The sequence below is a fragment of the Lampetra fluviatilis genome, chromosome 47 (genome assembly GCF_964198595.1).
Source record: "Lampetra fluviatilis chromosome 47, kcLamFluv1.1, whole genome shotgun sequence".
In the NCBI taxonomy this organism is placed as follows: Eukaryota; Metazoa; Chordata; class Hyperoartia; order Petromyzontiformes; family Petromyzontidae; genus Lampetra; species Lampetra fluviatilis.
Genome location: NC_136321.1, coordinates 7,116,936 through 7,137,382, shown reverse-complemented (window position 1 = coordinate 7,137,382; position 20,447 = coordinate 7,116,936). Strand labels below are relative to the sequence as shown.

Here is a 20,447-nt window from a genome sequence, read left to right as displayed (position 1 = left end):
ATCATGCGCGAATTTATAACAGTCAAATATACTTTAGCCTCGTGTCGATTCTAAATGTGGAGGGAAAAGCCGGAGGACTCGGAGAAAAATCCACGCGACCACGGGGAGAACATGCAAACTCCAAATATAAACGCATCAGGGTCAGGATCGAACCCACGACCACCTGCAGACAAGGTGAGGTAGTTAACATCTCGCCACCCAAGTGTTGATTAATCACCCCCACGCCTTGCACACGGTGCATACCGAGGATTGGAAGCTGGGTTCGTAACACAGTCACCGGTCCTTCCGGCGTGGGAAAGACCGTTCGGATATCATTGGCCACCGATATTAACCGCGGTCAGGAATCGAGCTCGGGTAACCGGATTCGTAGCGCAGTTCGCTCACCACTCCGCAATTGTTAAAAATAAATCATATTAATTTATAGCCCTTTAACCATTCCACTGCTGGATGAAGGACTCTTCACACGGTGTCAGTCATGGGGGTTGTTAAGACTGTAACTTCGCCACGCTGTTCAGCGTGAGCTGAAGGTGGATGGCCCAGTAGTGGTTCAAATATCACTCGCCCACTGATGTCAGCTATGGCCGGCAAATCTAACCCAGGATATTGGGTTCATAGCGCAGTTCGCTAACCATTGTGCCACCGCTCGCCACAAACACACAAAAACACACGCAAACACACTCGAACACACACACACACACACCACCATTCCCCGCTTGGCTTAGCAGGATTCCTGCTGGTGTAAGTGCAGTTTGCGAGCGCCTACTGCCGCGTCTCGCCTTCACCTGCTCAGAGTCACGGCCTCTCTCAGCTGTCGAGGAAGCGTCGCTCGTCCGACTGTAACCGTGGTCTCCGTGACGACGATCTCGGGCTTGTAGTGGCGACAGAAAAACTCCACCTGCAACGGTGGGGAAACAACGACGCCCACGACGGCAACGTCAGCCTCATCAGCGACAACTGCGCCGGCTTCTGAACACGACTTCTGCGATTCACGTTGGTGTTACTTTACGAATATGCTTCGATTTAAGTTCTTTCAATTTATGTACTGGTTTTCAGGAACATAAACCGGGGTATGCCCGTATCATCATTTTCATCATCAGCCATGACGATGACGACGATGACGACGTTGAATATCCACCGAGCACCCGCGCACAATATTATTTCTGCGCTCCATCTCTGCGGTGAACGTTCTTTCAGGCATGTTCCCAAAAGGCCGCCCAACGCATCGGGTGGCGTCCCATACACGCGTGAGAGAATACGCCAGACGCGTTTGTGCGCGCGCGTGTGGGAATGCGTGTTCGTGCGTGTGTGCGCGCAGGTGTGTGTGGTGCGCAGAAGGACGTGCCTTCTCGCGGATGATGTTGAGTTGGAAGCCGATGATCTCCGCCAGCATCTGCCGGTTCTCAGGCTGGGACAGCACCGCGCAGAAGCAGTCCAGCGCCTGAGGTGGGGGGTGGGGGGGGAGAACGCGCAATCCGTCAGCGCTGTGGGAGCGAGATGAACATCCTGGTCCCCCACCATGAGAAAGTCGAATTGCTACAGTCATGTGTGGCAGGTTACGGAGACACCTTTGGCCAGATTCATATCTTGACACATTTAATGCCTTGGCAATTCACCCCTTTGAGTGGTGGGTGGCATCGGCATGTTTTTTGCCAAAAAAGCATCACAAAAGGAAAATTCGACAAAGTGTGAGCCAGGTCATTGTGTTTGTTGAACTTCTTTCTCACCGTACGTAACAAACGATGCTAATCGGAGTTGCGGGGGGAAAGACAGCAAACTAGTTTCTGATGACACGCGATGTGGGTGGAGGTGTTTACATGCACGTTTAATATCCCATAATCCTTCACTGTTCTGCCTTGCAGGAGCAGCACTGAGTCAGCCCGCTCTTACCCAATTAAAAAAAGAAATACGCCGCAGTTTAGACTCAAGACTCACACTTTATTTCACACGCAAAAGCCCATTGAGCTCAGCAGCTCTTTTTAAAGGGCGACCAGCCCAAGGCAGTGGTGGCGGTTACAATACAATACGAAAACATCGCGAAACTTTCACGAGTGGTGCCAAAGGCTTTGGCGTGATAACAAAGTGTCTCCCCCTATACCCTTGCACAATCACGAAGGGCCTGACCGGGGGCTACGAACCGATGCGTCGTCATGTGTGCGAGTGTTTTAGGGATCTTGATTGGTTGCCACACTGGTTTTATCAGAGGCGTCGCCCACCTCCTGGAAGATGCAGAGCGCGTTGGCTTCAGCCGTGCCCTTGAAGAGATGGGCGACGCGTTGGCACCACTTGAGGAGATCCCTGCACGGGAACGCGGCGATGAACACGGTGAACATCCCAGCTGAACATCCCAGCTGAACATCCCAGCTGAACATCCCAGCTGAACATCCCAGGGGAACATCCCAGCTGAACATCCCAGCTGAACATCCCAGGTGAACATCCCAGGTGAACATCCCAGCTGAACATCCCAGCTGAACATCCCAGCTGAACATCCCAGCTGAACATCCCAGCTGAACATCCCAGCTGAACATCCCAGCTGAACATCCCAGCTGAACATCCCAGCTGAACATCCCAGCTGAACATCCCAGCTGAACATCTCAGCTGAACATCCCAGCTGAACATCCCAGCTGAACATCCCAGCTGAACATCCCAGCTGAACATCCCAGCTGAACATCCCAGCTGAACATCCCAGGTGAACAACCGAAGAGGCCCTCCGAGGACACAGATCACTCCAAGCAGGCGGCACGTGCAGCTATCTCCTCCACGTTTCTTGAACGATGTTCTCCGGCGGGCTACATTATAAAATTAGCGCCTGCTGGCAGGCCCACGTGACGTCACGCGTCACGTTTACAGACATGACGGCACCGCGACATTGCTGCTGTTGTTGTTGCTGCGTTAAAGGCCTCGTGGGGTAAAGAATGTTTGAGCAACCACTATTCTTCTTCTTGGTTCTTTCGGTAAAGTCACGTAGAAGGGAAAATAATGAAAATAAAACATAATGAAATAATTCTCACTGTGAGAATTTTATATTATGTTTTATTATTATTTTATTATTTCCCTTCTACGTGACTTTACCGAAAGAACCAAGAAGACGAATCCCTGCAGTCACGAAAGCTTTAAATCGAAATTTAACCACTATTCTTACAAAAAAACACAGTATACCACAGCGGTATTGTACAACACAGCGATGCACATCGGTGTTTTTCCCAAATTCAACGAGGAAGTTTTGTGGTGGTGGTGGGGGGGTGGACGGACAGTGCCACGACCGACCTCAGCGAGATGACTCGCCCCTCCATGTTGAGGCGTCTCGGCTGTGCCGGGGTCATCTGGGGTCCCTCCGCTCCCGCACAACTGTCCACTTGGTCTCCCGTCAGCTGGCAGTAGATGAGCAGCAGCCGCTCGGCCGCAGGGCTGGGTAGGCTGAAGCGGCTCATCAGCACCTGGGCAGGGCACAGCGCTCGCACGTCAGCAGTGTCCCCATTCATACAAAAACAAAAAAAAAATTAACCCGTAAAAACAACGTTTTTCACTATAAATCCTTTATATGCGTGGCGGCTAGAGTCCTCTCGTCCTCTGGCTTGAGATGGCTGCCACCTATGGGTCAGATGATTGTCTGCCAGCATTAAGCAATTGGTAATTAAATATTTTTAAAAAATTCCCTAAACAGTGTAAAATTTTGGAAAAAAATTTTCACGAAAATTAATTGTCACGCACAACGAGTCTGTGTGGAAAATGTCAGCTCGATTGGATCACGGGAAGTGGGTTAAAGAACGACCGAAAGATTTGCACGGTCGTAAGCAAGCAAGCAAGTGACCTTAATATAAAGGATTAAAAAATCCACATACACGGCCCGTACTCTTTGGATCTTTCGGTAAAGTCACGTAGATAGAGCTACGTAAAATAATAAAAATTAAATTAATAAAATAATTCTCACGACTTTTCGGCCACAACGCAAGCAGCTGTCCTCAGGTGAAGACCAGGTCTGTCGGGGAGACAGCGTTTGAAGGTCTCCCCAACAGACCTGGTCTTCACCTGAGGACGGCTGCTTGCGTTGTGGCCGAAACGTCGTGAGAATTATTTTATTATGTTTTATTTATATTATTTTATTATTTCCCTTCTACGTGACTTTACCGAAAGAACCAAGAAGATGAATCCCTGCAATCACAAAAGCTTGAAATCAAAATTTAGATCTACATAGATAGATCTACGTGACTTAGATCTACGTGACTTTACCGAACGAACCAAAGAGTATGAATTCCTGCAGTCACGAAAGCTTCAAATCAAGATACACGGCCCGGATTTTTAGTTGGCACGCTGGGCTATGAGCCAGGTGACCTGAGTTAGATTCCCAGTCATGGCTAACAGTGGGGATGATGATATATGAAGCGGTCTGGGGGCCTGCCCCATCACCGACAAACAACTCCTTATTAACATCAAGGCGCCCACCATGCACCACAGCTTCCCACTCGCACACAGAAAGACATGCACACGTGCATGTCTGAAAAATAATCAACAACAAGCACGTACTCTGATCCGCGTAAAATACTACTCAATCTCCTCCATTAACCACATCGACAGATCCCCCGATAGAGATGTAAGCGAGCAACTATTAAGCCTGCTGCAGCCCTCACAGACACACACACGAACACGTAAGCACCGATACACTTTAACAAGTATGCCTCCACTAACCACCATCTAATGCAGACCCCTAATCTAAACATGCTCAATTCTCCCCAATAACCAAAACGCAAAGATCCCACCCCACAGGCTTAGGAGACTGTTGGGGCAAGTGCTGAGTCGACCGAAGGCGAGACCCAGGACTGGTTCACACATTCGTCATCGATGCCAGCCGCGAGCGAGAATCAAACTCTGATTCTAGATCTGAAGCTTTCGTGACTGCAAGGATTCATACTCTTATTTTTGTCGGTAAAGTCACGTAGGTAAAAAATTGAAATTAAAATTAATAAAAATAAAATAATAATAAAAATCACGACGTTTCGGAGGCAACACAAGTCTCCGTCATCAGGTGGGACCGTCACAGCCAGATTTGCTGTATCAAGTGAGGCAGGGATTCCAAGATGCAATTTCTTAAATACAAGTTAAGGGGGAAGGGGGGGAGCTTATCAGAATGTGGTAGCCAATGAATGGAACGTATCGGGAGGGGGGGGGCTTACACATCGTGCTTTTTTTTAGCCCCCCCCCTCCCAATACGTTCCATTCATTGGCTACCACATTCTGATAAGCTCCCCCCCTCTCCCCCTTAACTTGTATTTAAGAGCTTGTCTCTTGGAATTCTGCCTCACTTGATACAGCAAATCTAGCTGTGACGGTCCCACCTGATGACGGAGACTTGTGTTGCCTCCGAAACGCCGGGATTTTTATGATTATTTTTATTAATTTTAATTTCATTTTTGTACCTACGTGTCTTTACCGAAAAAACTAAGAGTACGAATCAAACTCTGGTTGCGGCATTTGCAGCACAAACGCGCCAACCTCGCCAACCGCTCCCCCATAACCACACGCGCATAAGGACGACACGCAGACAGGGCGAGCGCACCTCCTTGAGCTCCGGGCGCGCCATGCGCTCGACGCGCACGCGCGTGCACGCCTTGTCGAGCAGCGCGTCGTGCGAGCCCATCGCGTGGCGGCGCAGCGCGGCCCCGTGCAGCCGCCGCGTGGCAAACAGCTGGAAGCCGGGTGCCGCGCGGACGCAGTCCCCCCGCCCCGGCACGGACAGCACGCCCGACTCCAGCAGCGGGATGAGAACCGAGATCTGCGGCGGCGGCGGGGACAGGAGCGGCGTGGGTTTAGCGTTCGCGACGACGGCGCTCCAAAGATGCCCACGACGGGTCACGATAAGCAGAGCCCGGCGGCCACGCTCATCGGCCAAAGGACGAGTCGGTGAATAAAACTTTTTGTTTCGACCGGTGCTCTTGCACCACCGAGTTAAGCCGTGAGCGGGTCGCCGGTTTCATTGTGCAGTGCAATAACCACGACTACTGCTCCAGCCCTTGTACCATATACAAATATTATCCACTAAATACTTATCAACTAGCCAAACCCAAAACATGATTGTATATTTTATTTGCCCAGAAGTGTATTAGTTTCACTCATGGGGCAGCAGGGTCTGGCTTCATAGTAATTGCTGTTTATGCAAATGAGGGCTGGGATGACGAGGCCACCCCCTCCCCCTATCCCCCACCACCCCCTCCCCCTATCCCCCACCACCCCCTCCCCCTATCCCCCACCACCCCCTCCCCCTATCCCCCACCACCCCCTCCCCCTATCCCCCACCACCCCCTCCCCCTATCCCCCACCACCCCCTCCCCCTATCCCCCACCACCCCCTCCTCCTATCCCCCACCACCCCTTCCCCCTATCCCCCACCACCCCTCCCCCTATTCCCCACCACCCCCTCCCCCTATCCCCCACCACCCCCTCCCCCTATCCCCCACCATCCCCTCCCCCTATCCCCCACCACCCCCTATCCCCCACCACCCCCTCCCCCTATCCCCCACCACCCCTCCCCCTATTCCCCACCACCCCCTCCCCCTATCCCCCACCACCCCCTCCCCCTATCCCCCACCATCCCCTCCCCCTATCCCCCACCACCCCCTATCCCCCACCACCCCCTCCCCCTATCCCCCACCACCCCCTCCCCGCCCGCCCCCCCCCGGCCCACCGTACCACGTCGAGCGGTGCGTAGTCGATGTCCTCGAGCAGGATCCAGTCGCCGCGCGACACGGCCTGCGTCAGGGCGCCCGCTCGCCACGTGAACTCCCCCGGGACATCCGTGCAGCGGTACATGCCCAGCAGCGTCTACGCGCGGAAGCGCACGCGCGACACCGGTCATTCGCAAGGGGGACACGGGAGCACGAGGCGCGTCGAGCGACGAAAATTCACGCACTTCAGGACCGATGGTTGCACGCAAGATTTCATGCATGTATAGCAAGAATTAATAATAGATAAACTACTGCAAAATTACTTACCTACTACCAACTAAAGTTGGCTGTGGCCACCTCAACCACTTTGGTCACCACTAGATTTTTCCCCCAATTGTCTACTTTGCCAACACTGCGTGGAGCGCCGGTGAGTGCCGCTGGTGAGCGTTGCTGGTGATTGCTGCTCGTGAGTGCCGGTGAGCGCCGGTGAACGCCGGTGTGTGTCGCCGGCGAGTGCTGGTGTGTGCGTCGCGAGCTCACTCGGCTGTCGGTTTGATCCCCGAGCTGCACGGTGAGGAGTCCGGGCGGCGCCGTCCGTCCGGTCAGCGCCGCCAGCCGCTCGACGAGCGCCGTCTTGCCGCAGCCCACGGGGCCCTCGATGAGAGCGGCGCGGCGAGAGGCCACCGCCGACGCCAGGGCCCGCAGCAGCGCACACGTCGAGGGGACCGGCACCAGCGGGCACGGGGTCTAAGCAGAGACGAGCACACGGGGCTCAGTCACCGCGGGAGGGGGGGGGGGGCGCTCCCCCTTCAGGCTTGCAAATGTAACGCTCGCACCGCTGCTGGCGGAAGGGCCTTCACCACCACTTGAGGGAGCTCTTCTAGAAGGGTATGTTGGCCTACTCTTCCACATGGCCCAAACGTTTTGGAAGATGCTGGAGTACCCGCACTTTACCTCACCAGACGAAATCTCGCCGACTGACTAACAGGTGGACAGAGGCAGCGGTGGGGGGGGGAGCAGGAGTTGAATAAACTTTCGATTTAAAGCTTTCGTGACTGCAGGGATTCATATTCTTGGTTCTTTCGGTAGAAGGGAAATAATAAAAATAAAACATAATAAAATATAATTCTCACGACGTTTCGGCCACAACGCAAGCAGGACGTCTGCTTGCATTGTGGCCGAAACGTCGTGAGAATTATATTTTATTATGTTTAATTTTTATTATTTTATTATTTCCCTTTTAATAAACTTGTCCTTTATTTAAACTGCTGCAACGGGAGATTGAACCTGGGACATCTGGGTTGTAAGTCCACTGTGGTAAACCATTACACCGCGGCAGAAATCCTTAACAAATATTGTCATACAAAATCTACTTTAAGATTATTATAACAGGATTCACACGTTAAATGGGCGAACATTAATGACAGTTCACCATGCGACACAGCTTTAACAAACTGTGCGAAATCTAAACATTCGCAGAATCGCGTAACGCGTTCCGACTCAACCGGCCCAGTCACCTGCCCAGCCGTGCCCTCCTCTCCGGGCCCGTTCCGCGGCAGCACGACGCCACACACGGGCACGACGCGCTCCGAGAGGTCGCTGGAGAGGAACTCGCTCCCCGTGCCCGCACGAGGACCCTGGGGAAGCACCCCGCGGCTCCAGAGGGGACAGTCGGACGCCACGAGCGTCAGCGCTCCCTCCGCAACCTCGGAGGCGCTCTCCTTTATCAGCCTGCACGAGCGGGGGGGACATCAGGCAGCCGGTATAAGAGCAGCCAGTGACAGCAAAAAATAAGCCAAGCTGTTAACCGCTTAAGAGCTGCGAGCGGTGATGACGTCATCTTGCACTATTTGAGACCGGAAGCTGGTGGATTGCTTCACTATTCTGGCAAATCGCCTGATGATGCTGGATGTAATTACCGGCGAGACGTCGTACTCAGATTGTAAATGTTGTGGATTTACTCTCCAACACAACAGTGGGTTGAAGTAGCAATTAACTGGCGAATTGTTTGCGTGACAAACCTTACTGGCTGTGCCGGGTGTGGAAGGGTTACGATACATTTAACCCAAAAACTTTTATTATGAATATTGGTCGCGAAAGCCTACGTGCTAAGCTGTACGCTCCGTACACTTTGCGAACGGCGATTCCCTGCGGACAAGCGTCAAAGCAGCAGCGTGGTTACCGAAGCATTTGGGCTCGTCACACATTCTAAGTTAAGTCGTCAAAGGTAAGGGTGCAGCTCAGCAACTGCTTGCTTACCGCACTACTGGCGGAAGGGCCTCTGCTAGGGGGAACTCTAAGAGAGCAATTTCAACAGGGTACTTAAGCCTTCTCTTCAATGCTGTGCCAGAAGTCTTGGAAGAGATGGGAGGTCCCACACTTCACCCCACCGCACATAACCTGCCGATCGACCATCTGTGTCGTATCCATATATAATGCTGGGTGGACAGTGGCGGGGGAGATTCAACAAACTGCCGTGCCGGGAGATCGAACCGTTTGCGAGTGCAGTGCGCTGACCGTTACACCACGGCAGCATCCCACAACCCAAGGGATTTGACTGGTGCGGTCGGACTCACGCGATGCGGTGGGAGATGAGCTCATCTTCGCTGAGGACCCGGCTGAGGAACTGCATCCTCTGCCGGTCGCTCATCGCGCAGAGCAGCGCCAGGCAGTTGGCCGTGTACCTGAAAAAATAAATGCACACAGAACACATCGGAATGCATTGGAATATATGGTTAATTCTCCATCATCTGCGGGCAGATTATCTGGCGTACCCTGTACACCTATTACACATGCGGGGGATGGTTCGAGCCACGTGAGTGCAAACATTAATTTAGGAAGCAATAAAAACAGAAGACACATTCTATTACATTCACCCCCATTCTACATAATAATAATGAATCATTTACACTTATAAAGTGCGTTTCACCCAAGGCGCTGCACAGAGATAAATGCAAGTAAATAACCAACACAATTCTAAAACTTAATACAAGCACTCAGGCTCATAATTTAAACATAAATAATACCTGTTTTTATATCCTCATTTACATGTGTTTTACATTAGCCATGTTTTGGTTTCATTCTGGCTACCGCTCCCTCCCATTAACCCAAACAAGAGATGATTTTACATCCCAGTGGTTTATGCTTCCTGGAAAAAGAGGGAAAATCCGAATCATGGCCGTGGTGTGCGAGGCGTGCGTTTTTACAGATGCCTACCATCGAACGCGGCTGTCTGGATCTTGCAAAAGGGGCACGCACACACTCCAGTCCCATTGGTCGGACAGCACCGTGTGACATCCCTTGAGTAGCCTATACGATGCCTCCATCAGGTCGGCCAGAGGGATGAGTTTGGATCGTTTTCTCTTCCCCTTTTCCTTGGCGGCCGTTGCACCGCCGTGGCTGAGCCGCACAAATGCGGGCGGTGCCGTTTTGAAATATCGCTCCGCAAACCTGAAACACAAAATCAGTATTAGCGAGTAATGGCACCAAGCAAAACTAATACCTTGTGAGAAGTTTCTGAAATTAGCCCGACAACGTTCGGCGACTCCTTTACCACAACTCAATTGTTATTAAACACTTGCTTTGACCAAGCTGAATTTACTTAGGTTCATAATATTATTAAGCACTGAATGATGGGCGAGCAACTTAATATTTTATTCCCTTGTTTCCCACTTTCCCGGGACGTTGTATTTTCCAGAATTTTTTGTTTTATTTCAAACTCCCCCCAAATCTTTGGGTGCATCTTACTTTCCGCAGCATCTTATAAAACTAGAGTTAGTGGTACATAAAACAAACGCTGTCGCCATGGCTTGGAATAATCAGCTTCGAAGAGCACGTCAAACAAGACACTTACTGCACCGCATCTGGGCTCAGCGGCAAGAGTTTCCCCAGCGCGACGCAGAAACGCTCGTGGAAGCCCATCCATCGATTCGAGGCTTTCGACTCTCGCGTCTCCTGTTCGGATTCCTCCCCGCGCCGCTCCGACTCTTCCCCCAGACGTTCGAGCAGCACGGGCAGCAGCGGACGCAGGGCGCGCGCCACGTGCAGCGTGGAGTCGGGCTCCAGCAGCAGCGCTGAGAGAGTGTCCAGCAGAGCCCCGCGCTCGGAGGGTGACCAAGCCTGGAGTGAGTGCGTGCAAGGGTGGCAGCAGCAGGAGGTTTACATTGGCGGGCAGATGTTCTTGCATTCGTATACAGCGTCCTCGAAGTACTGAAATAATTATGGGGTGGTGGGGCGGAGGGGGGTGCAATGGTATATCTGTTTTCTGAACAAATTATTTCAAATTTAGCCATGTAATGATCCGGATAAATGTATGTCGTCCAGAGCCTCCACCACCCAACACGGCTAAACTAATTCAATTTGTCACGTGTACTAGCGATTAACATGCCGTTTGTTATTGTTTCAGCTCACCCAGAAAAACAATTCTCACAATAAACTTCAGCAATTGGATACTATTTTATTTATTTAAAAAACAGAATTGACACATTTGTTTGGGTTATGTCGGGTGGTGGAGGGTGTTGACGACACAATTATCCAGATCATTATGTGGCCTAACCCAAATATCTATTTGTGAATCATGAAACTGGCTAAAAAAACGTACGTTAAGTCAAATTATTCACATTATATTCAAATGTTGTTAAAACACATCTCGGCAATTCATCTGCGGTGGTTATTCTCTTGGAAACGTTCCCTCCTTTGGCTGTCATTCCGTCACCGGTCACGTCACTCGGTCATAACTGAACAACACAATCGCAATGTATGGGATTTTCATTTAGGGGTTGGCACAAGTGGCGAGCAAATTATTCATTACAACAATGAATGGGAGACGCGATGCTGGGGCGAGAGTTAAAGGGATGAATGCTGTGAGCAACAGAAAACTAAAGCGGCCAATATCACTAAAAATCAATAGCTAACACTGCACTCACCCATAACCAACGAGCTCGCACTAGACCTACAACCTAAGGGTATACAACAGCCAGCCAGCTACTGGGCTATATAATAGCACTTCCACAAACCCGAACTAGTCAATCACACAAGTTCCAGTCCTGCTCTTACCAACTACCCATCCTGCCACGACCACTAGCCCTGACAATAACCATCCAGCAACTATGCCTGAACCATAACCAACCAGTCACTGACATTAGCCCCGTCGATAACCATCCAGCAACTATCCCTAAACCATAACCAACCAGTCACTAGCCCTGTCGATAACCATACAGCCACTAGCCTGCACCAACCAGCCACTAGCACTAGCATTGACGATAACCGACCAGCCACTAGCCCTCACACGGACCTGTAAACCATCTTCCAGGATAACGCAAGGGCCCAGATAACAACATGCTTTCACTCCGACTAGCCGCGTGCATCGCAAAGCCTCTCTCGCAGGGGGAAGGCTAAGAGGCCGAGAGATCGAGGGGGGGGGGAGGGGGGCACGAGAAGCCGAGGGGGCCAGTGAGGCCACGGGAACTCGGCGCGTCACCTGCTGCTGTGGCCGGTCAGCGAGGTGGCCCAAGCCGGCTTGGCATTGGCCGCTCACGCTCGCCAGGCGAAGCAGCGCGTCCATCGGCACCGCCACGAGGTCCATCTCGTAAGCGAGACGGAAAACCGCACGCACGCACGCACACAATCTTCCAATTAATTATAAATGACGGCGCATATAGCACTCGAGTTTTACGGCAGCGGTGTCTGTCGCGCGAGGTACAAAAATGCGTTGCTCGCTGCAGCGTCCACGTGTTGGCAGCCTGCAACACGTGCGCTGTGGTGCAACGTCACATCCTGTTCCGGGCGCGTCACCGAGTAAAACGTCACATCCTGTTGCTGATTTAATTTTTATTTAAATTATTATTAATGTTGTTGTTATTGTTGTTGTTAAGCCATTACATTTTCAACACCGCAGCAACAAAAAAATCGTTCGAATTGGAAAAGCGAACTGCCGTCAATTACGCTTTCATCTCGTTATGTGTGTGCGTAGGGGGGGAGCGGTGGTGCAGCGGTTAGCGCCACGCCGCGCTACGAACCCGGCCACTCGAATTCGATTCCCGCTCACGGCCAACACCGGGGACAATTATCTGAACCGGTCCTGGGCTTCCCCTAGGTAGACTCAGCCTCCAATGAGTACCCGGTGCGGTGTGTAGTAAACATCGCCACTGGGGAGACAAAGGCGGTCGGGCGTGGTGCTGGCCACCCACCCCCTCGTGTGTGCCGTGCCGGCCTTCATAGGTGCTCGCTAACAGCACTTGCCCCAACAGTCTGTTAAGGCTACACGGGGGATCTTTGTCTTTGTAGGGGGGAGCGGTGGTGCAGCGGTTAGCGCCACGCCGCGCTACGAACCCGGCCACCCGAGTTCGATTCCCGCTCACGGCCAACACCGGTGACGATTATCTAGGTCGACTCAGCCTCAAATGAGCACACGTGTAACGCGCGTTGTGTAGTAATCATCGCTGCGAGGGAGACAAAGGCGGCTTTCAGAGCTGCGACTCGCTCACAGTAACTTGCCCACCAACAGCATGTTCAGGGACCTTTGCAAATTTAGTTTTTGCATAATTGCGATTTAATGCGCGACCTTTTAATAAATCTACCGTGCATAAAGCAAGTGGTGTAAGCTGCCACGAGACTTCAGCAGGAGGCAATGCACTAAAAAAAATGTGAAAAATAAATTACCATTGTGGATGTTGGCTTTCGCGACCAATATCCATAAGGGAACGTCCATAAATGACGTCACGCGATTTTGGACGATTTTTGACCCCCCCCCTCGTCACACGGCGTCACAAAAAGTCAGACCCCCCCCCCCCCTCAAATATGACGTCACAAAGATCTGCCCCCCCCCCCCAAAACCATATTTCCATTTTGAAAATAAAACATGCTTCAAATCGCTTTAAACTATTGTCATTGTAGTGCGTATTTAATGTGGCGCTGCACTCCGATGTTGTAGGAGTGTTGTTATAACAAATTAGTGTTGTTATAACAATTCGATATTTATTTAAAGTTGCGCATTTTGATGTGACGTCACATTTCTCACCCCCTCGTCACAAATGTCTGACCTCCGCCCCCCGGTGCGTGACGTCATTTATGGACGGCCCCTAATATACGTTTTTTTGGGTTCGATCGCCAATTAGTAAGGTTCGTTACTAGCACAGCACACCGGTTGCGTTGGGAGAGTAAACCCACGGCGTTTACAATTCGAGTACGACGTTTCGCCTGTAATTACAACCAGCATCATCAGGCGGCCAGCCAGAGTTGTGGACAAATCCTCCTGTTTGTTTCGTTCTCAGAGAGATAGCTGTGATGTCACCTCTGGCGAAGGCCATAGGATGGAGACGTTAATGTATATGCCTATAAATTGCAATGGGCATTCATTACCCGTTGGGATATTCGTAGGGTAATCAACATGCATTATGCATCTACAATGCCCCAACGTGTATGCTGCCTGCCTTCACCAACCAGCCATTGAGCAGGAATCGTGGTGTAATAATCAGAGGTGGGACAAAGTCATTGTTATGCAAGTCCAAGTCGAGTCGCAAGTCATCAAATTCATGACTCGAGTCTGACTCGAGTCCAAGTCACATGACTCGAGTCCACATCTCATAGGTGGGACAAAGTCATTGTCATGCAAGTCCAAGTCGAGTCGCAAGTCATCAAATTCATGACTCGAGTCTGACTCGAGTCCAAGTCACATGACTCGAGTCCACACCTCTGGTAATAATCCCTACGACCGGCTTGAGGAGGCCCTCATCCAGCAGTGGATGGTAACTACCAGCTCAAGTCTTAGCCCAGGACCCTAGCTGGCCCAAAATAGCCCACATTACTCGTGTGCGCTGTCCATCTGGATATGGTGACAAGGCAATGTACAGGGTTGGTCCAGATGTCGTGTGACCCATATTTAAATCTCTAAAACGTAATGTTTTTTTAAAAGTAATATTTATTTGAAACAAATGAACATGCAAAGGAAAAAAAATGTTATGGGGTGAATTAATTGGCGGTCACAAGACATTTGGACCACCCCGTTGAGCCATGTGCTGTCGATGGCGAGATGTTAAGTACCTCGCCTGATATACAGGAGGTCGTGCGTCCGATCCTGACCCTGAAGGCCTGTATATTTGGAGTTTGCGTGTTCTCCCTGTGATCGTGTGCATTTTTCTCCGGGTCCTGCGGGTTTTTACCCTCCACATTTAGAAACATGCGATTAGAGTATTTGGCTGCTATAAATTTCCACATGACAAGCCACGTCGCTGATCTATCATTTGTCACCAGGTCGCTTCTGAAAAATATTTTTTATAGCTCAGTGGGGGCCTTACCTGGTAAAATAAAAATGGTTTAGTTTTTAATCTATGGTTGAGATAAATTAAACATTCAGTGGTGATGGCACATTAATTCAGAAGTACTGTACATTATTAATGTCTATTGTAAATTTTTGTGGTAATAATTATCCCTTCTGCCATGATGTTCGTGCTCTGCTAGAAAAACTGACCACCTTCATTATGAGCACTGCCTGGTCACAGTATAAGACTCAGAGTTCAGCTCTTCAGAGATAGGGAATTTCAGAGAAATACTATAATGCTACTTCACATTTCTCACTGCATGTATGTCCTGAAAACACTGGAACATGTGTTGCTGCAATTTTTTTTATCAGTTATGAAAAGTTTGTCCATTCCCAAACACTGAATAAATAGAAAACAATCCCTGACGAAGTTAAACTAAATCATACACACACTGCGGGATTTAAATATATTTTAATACATTCATGAGAACTGCATCGTGCAACCGTGAGAGATGGAAAAGGCTTTGGGAAGCCTTCATTCAGCAGTGGATTGATCTTGGCTGGTAATGATGACTGAAGATGATGATGATCATGACGAGAATTGCATCATGGGATGCCTGCAGACATTTGGTTGTGTTGGAGAGCAGCGAATGACCAAAAGCACCCTTGAGTACAGACTTACTCAACATGTGTCATCTCATTCCAGAAGGATAATAAAGAGTTGCCACTGGATTAGCACATTTATTTTTCAAGTTTTACTCAAAAAATATGGCATACATTACCAGATGGAAACATACGACAACGTGCAGCCAATAGTACAGTAACGATGGTTGCTGTTGGATGCCTTTTGAGAAAAAAACAAAAAAACGCGGCACAGCTTTTCCATTTTATAACTTGCGGTGCGTGACAACCGTAACATACGCGCATTTTAAATTGCCTCTTTTGAAGCGTGGGCATTTCTTAGCTCGGCTGAGTATCAGGAATGCAACTGCACCAAATCCATCACCGGGTACTGCAGACAGGAGGCGTGGTGACTGCATTTAAAGTTTGAGGCCGCATCGGGCGTAATACTTTTAAGATAATTTTCAAAAGGGAGGGCTTCACAGAAGCCAAATTGCACTGCAGAATGACACTAACATAGTCTGGTATTCCATACCACTGTGAGAGAGGTCAGTTTCTACAATTAGCTCGGAGATAACCCCCTGTTATCTCATGCAAGCACCACCCATTACTTGGGACATTAAAGTTCTGTTCTGCAGACTTGTTGCCTGACTTCAGGGAATGAAACTCGTCAAACGCACATGGGAGATTTACCCTCTGCGTCGTGAGAATTTAATTGCCCTGGCAGCTGCTCACGGGAACACAAAATGACAGACAAGTCCGCTGCTATAATGCGTTATTGCACCTACTTCAAGACACAGTCACTGACAGAACGTTCTGTGTTGCTGGAAGTCGGTGTGCATTTTTAGCGCCCGTATGGAACTTACATAAGACTTCACTTGGAGTGTCCCCGAAAAGATCTAATCAGCTCCTGGGTGTTGATGAATTTAGGTGTTCCAACCGTAACAACCAGAACATTCTTGCGGCTTTTCTTTTCTTTCTCAGATTGAGATTGAATAGATTTAGCCAAAGTGACCTGGTTGTTATACTCAGAACAGGTGGCATACCAGTGTACCAAAAGAAACTCTGTCCTATAGCAGGGCACTTGCAGCCAAAGTCCCTTCCTTGAAATGATGCGGACAAGAGACTCGGATAATTTCTAACCTCTCATTGCAGGACAAGCAAGACGTGTAAATAAATATGCAAACTTTCAGTCTATGACCTCAACACGTGACAACATTCTTCGTACAGTCCATTATCAATACCGCTTGTTGAAATGACACATGCAGGCATACACGCTTACCAAAATATAATGTGAAAATAAATGCTCTATTTTAAATTAGAACGCGTTGCGTGTTAAACAGTTTTTTTTTAATACATCTCATAGTGCACGGTTTCCTAAACACCATTCCTCTGCTACATCTTTCCACGTTTACCGATTTTCTCAGTTGAATTGCAGATTAAGTCGTTACACGCGGCACATGCCTGGTGGTTGCTAAACATGTCCCACGTGATGTATGAAACGCCGTCTTTGTCACATGGCACTATATGCGGTCGTTGGCCAGGGCTAAGAGAGCTCAGCCCTCTCAAACCATCGTGCATTCACACACAGACTACGCAGTGAAATCTTGAGTAGCCGGACTCGGCAAGAGAGTAAGAAACTCACGACTAGCAGATCTTGTGGTATACGGACACAATGTGTGAATCCATGTCCTTGGCAATGACGTATACCACATGCTCTGTTAGTGGTAACATTACACTCTCATTTCCATACATTTATAACAAAACTAATTTGATTGGTTAAAATATATATTTAATTCATTTAAAAAGTCTACTTGTGTATATTACATTGCAGAATCATGAGAGGTGACGGTAGCTTTGGGAGGCCACCATCCAGCAGTGGATTAACCTTGGCTGCTGATAATGATCTCAGCACCCTCAACGTTTATTTGCAGCCTCCCCACAAGGATATTTTCTCTCGCTGGCTATGTATGGCACTATGTTTCATAGTTGAGCGCACGCAGCGTGTAACGACATAAACACGGAAAGGTAGTCTGCGGTGGTTCACGAGGATTGGAGCTCGAGAAACCCTGCCATGGCAAAACAACCAAATGCGTGGCGAGTCACGGTGTCATCGCCCGGGCCGTGTCTCTTCCTCCCCACGTGCCCCCGCTTGCGTCCTCATCGCACGCAGCTGCTCCTCCAGCGTCCGGATTTGCGCCTGCATCTCGGCACGGTCCTGCATCGCCCTTCGCGCCACCTCCGCCCGCTCCTCCTCCACTCGACGCAGGTACCAACCCTCCAGGTGGGACGAGACTGCGTCCAGGAAGCACCGGGTCACCTGCAGGGCGTCCCTTGCGCCAGGCGCGTCCCCCAGGCCCAGCGCCGCCAGCTCCGGCGAGCGGCGTGCCGCACCACCGCCCGACTCCAGGACGCCCGGGCCCTGCGCCCCGTGCTCAAACGCGTACGCGGGTTCGACCGCCACGACGGGGGTCGCCAGCTCCGCCGTGGGCGACGCGCCATGTCGCAGCGAAGGGGGCGGCGCTGTGGGGCTGTGCTGCAGGCTAAGGTAGAAGCCACGGCTGCCGCCTGCGACGGCGCCGCCGCCATCGCCGCCCTGCTGGGACTCCTGCCGATCGGCGGAAGCGGAGAAGGACGTCGACCGGGAATGCAAAGGCGACGGCGCGAACGCGTCTATCGTGCTTGTACCGGCCGCCTCTTCCTGCCTGGCGGAAGCACTGCCGTTGGGTGCCTGGCCGACCGAGGTGTCATACGACTGTCGGGCGGCCGGCTTCTCTCTGGGTTCAGGGCGAGGGGAGCCATCTTGGAGGCGGCTCTCCATGGCTTGAATCTTCTCGAGGCACCAGGCTTGCAGATCCGTCCTGATCTCCTGGCTCACAGCCTCCTGGGGCAAAGAACGCAAGGAATTCAGTGTGCGCATGCGTGCGGGGTCGAGAGAAGGCTTCCTCGTCAACCAATATCAATGACGAAAATGGCACGAGACCACAGACACCGCTCGAAAGCACAAAGGACCAGCCACTGTAATCAAAGCCACAGTTACTCAATATGTAAGCTGTTCATAGGCCGTGTTGATGATGAAGCTGTTCAAGTGGACCTCCAAGGAAGCCAAGGAAGTAGAAAACCAATTAAATGACATAAGCCATGCTGTTTCGTGGAGGACAGAGCTTAAAAAAAGCCATTGTTGTACCGTACGTCTATGATCCTATGTCTGCGCTGTCCGCCTTCACCAACTTGCAGTGATCAGCGTGGTGAGGTTTGTTCAAACAGCCCCCACGACCTTCACGGTGTGGGGAGGCCCTCATCCAGCAGTGTACTGACAAAAGGGCTGTACGTGTGTATATAACATATCAGGCATGAATACAAAATTAATGAATTTGCAGTCAGGGTACAAGGTAAGTGGATTTTATGGCATTTTATTGTTGGTAGACGGTTAGTCAGAGGCACATTGTTGGTAAATGCGCAACACAATTTTACAATGTCTCAGTGGATTACAGGTAATAAAAACATTTACAAAAACAAGTATTACGTGATATAGTTCTGCTACGTGCTTGACAGTTGGCTGAGTAACTGTCTGGCAAAGACACGTTACTGCAGCCTCAATCAAGGTGCTGCGCAGACATTTGTCAGCACATTCTGCTGGCACGGTATCACACCACTGACATTTATTTAGTATTACAAGCCACTGAGATTGAGTGTTACAAACCATGTGGTGGTTGCGTGCGATTGCGTGTTTATATGAGATGCGGCATGGTTACGATTCTGGTACGGAGGTCATGGTGGTAATGCAAATCGTGGATTTAAATAAAGTCCATGAAACATTGGAAATGGCTGTCGAAAAACATTCGAGTAGGCGCTTATATGGTTGGACTTGGGGGGAGGGAATCCAGATTTTGGCAACCATGAGCAATTGGCCCCTGGAGACACACAGAGAAACACCGAGATAGTGACATACAAAGACAAATATACACAACAACAACAGCCGCCATTCACCACTAAGTGACCCAGCCAACGCAGCCTCGCCTGCCAGAGGACTTCAGAATCAGAATCTTGATACTGGAGGAATCCGATGAGCTATGAAGCTCTTTTTCACATATGTATAGATCTTTCAAGGATCTGTGGGCTCCTTGCACAATCCGGTCTGTTTGAGACTGGGCAGTGGAGGGGGGTGAGTAAGGCCCCTGCTCCCCACCTTATGCTCTGACCTGTCCATGAATATTTTTTTTTTTCTTCCCACACCTCGGCCATAAGTTTGACTCATGTTTACCTTGACAAATCATAATGATGTGTATGTGCTCCAGTCGGTTGATAAATGTTGGAGAGGGGCGTGGTGGGGCAGTGTTGCCGTGTGCGTGCGTGTGTGCACCTGTTTGGCGAGTACATCCCTGCGTTCGGCCACCGCTCGCTGGTCGATTCGGTGCAGGCACTGCGTGCCCTCGGCCGCGACGCGCTCCTTCGTCAGCTTGTTGAGCCGCAGCAGCTGCAACGGCACCGCACCGGGCGTCCACGTGAGCACGATCCGCCGATACCGACCACGGCACGTGGCTGGTACGGCGACAGTGGCGCCGCTGGCCCCACTGGGGGCCCTGGGCAGAATTGTTTTTTTCTGGGCCCTACTTTGAAATTATGTCATCCGAGTGGGGCGACAGAAGAGATGCTTCTTCTTGGTTCTTTCGGTAAAGTCACGTAGAAGGGATATAATAATATATAATACAAAATAAAACAGAATAAAATAATTATCACGACGTTTCGGCCACAACGCAAGCAGCCGTCCTCAGGTGAAGACGCTGTCTCCCCGACAAACCTGGTCTTTACCTGAGGACGGCTGCTTGCGTTGTGGCCGAAACGTCGTGAGAATTATTTTACGATGTTTTATTTTTATTATTTTATTATTTCCCTTCTACGTGACTTTACCGA

The 20,447-nt window shown here is 50.4% G+C and overlaps 2 protein-coding genes across 2 annotated transcripts in view; both read right to left on the bottom strand.

The window, feature by feature from the left end:
* The window catches only part of MDN1 (midasin AAA ATPase 1), an 84,542-nt gene extending 72,135 nt beyond the window's left edge, over positions 1 to 12,407 (bottom strand). The window contains exons 1-12 of the mRNA XM_078877317.1: positions 12,135 to 12,407; positions 10,509 to 10,774; positions 9,872 to 10,105; positions 9,232 to 9,339; positions 8,173 to 8,386; positions 7,196 to 7,402; positions 6,681 to 6,812; positions 5,552 to 5,767; positions 3,265 to 3,434; positions 2,214 to 2,295; positions 1,343 to 1,438; positions 783 to 895 (exon numbers count right to left, since the gene is read on the bottom strand). Of these exons, the coding sequence (XP_078733443.1) occupies positions 783 to 895; positions 1,343 to 1,438; positions 2,214 to 2,295; positions 3,265 to 3,434; positions 5,552 to 5,767; positions 6,681 to 6,812; positions 7,196 to 7,402; positions 8,173 to 8,386; positions 9,232 to 9,339; positions 9,872 to 10,105; positions 10,509 to 10,774; positions 12,135 to 12,239 (1,943 nt within the window). The 5' untranslated portion in view covers positions 12,240 to 12,407. The remainder of the gene's footprint in view (positions 1 to 782; positions 896 to 1,342; positions 1,439 to 2,213; positions 2,296 to 3,264; positions 3,435 to 5,551; positions 5,768 to 6,680; positions 6,813 to 7,195; positions 7,403 to 8,172; positions 8,387 to 9,231; positions 9,340 to 9,871; positions 10,106 to 10,508; positions 10,775 to 12,134) is intronic.
* A 3,247-nt stretch (positions 12,408 to 15,654) lies between these two features.
* Positions 15,655 to 20,447, bottom strand: part of ANKRD6 (ankyrin repeat domain 6) — a 39,447-nt gene continuing 34,654 nt past the window's right edge. The window contains exons 14-15 of the mRNA XM_078877316.1: positions 19,897 to 20,010; positions 15,655 to 18,417 (exon numbers count right to left, since the gene is read on the bottom strand). Of these exons, the coding sequence (XP_078733442.1) occupies positions 17,644 to 18,417; positions 19,897 to 20,010 (888 nt within the window). The 3' untranslated portion in view covers positions 15,655 to 17,643. The remainder of the gene's footprint in view (positions 18,418 to 19,896; positions 20,011 to 20,447) is intronic.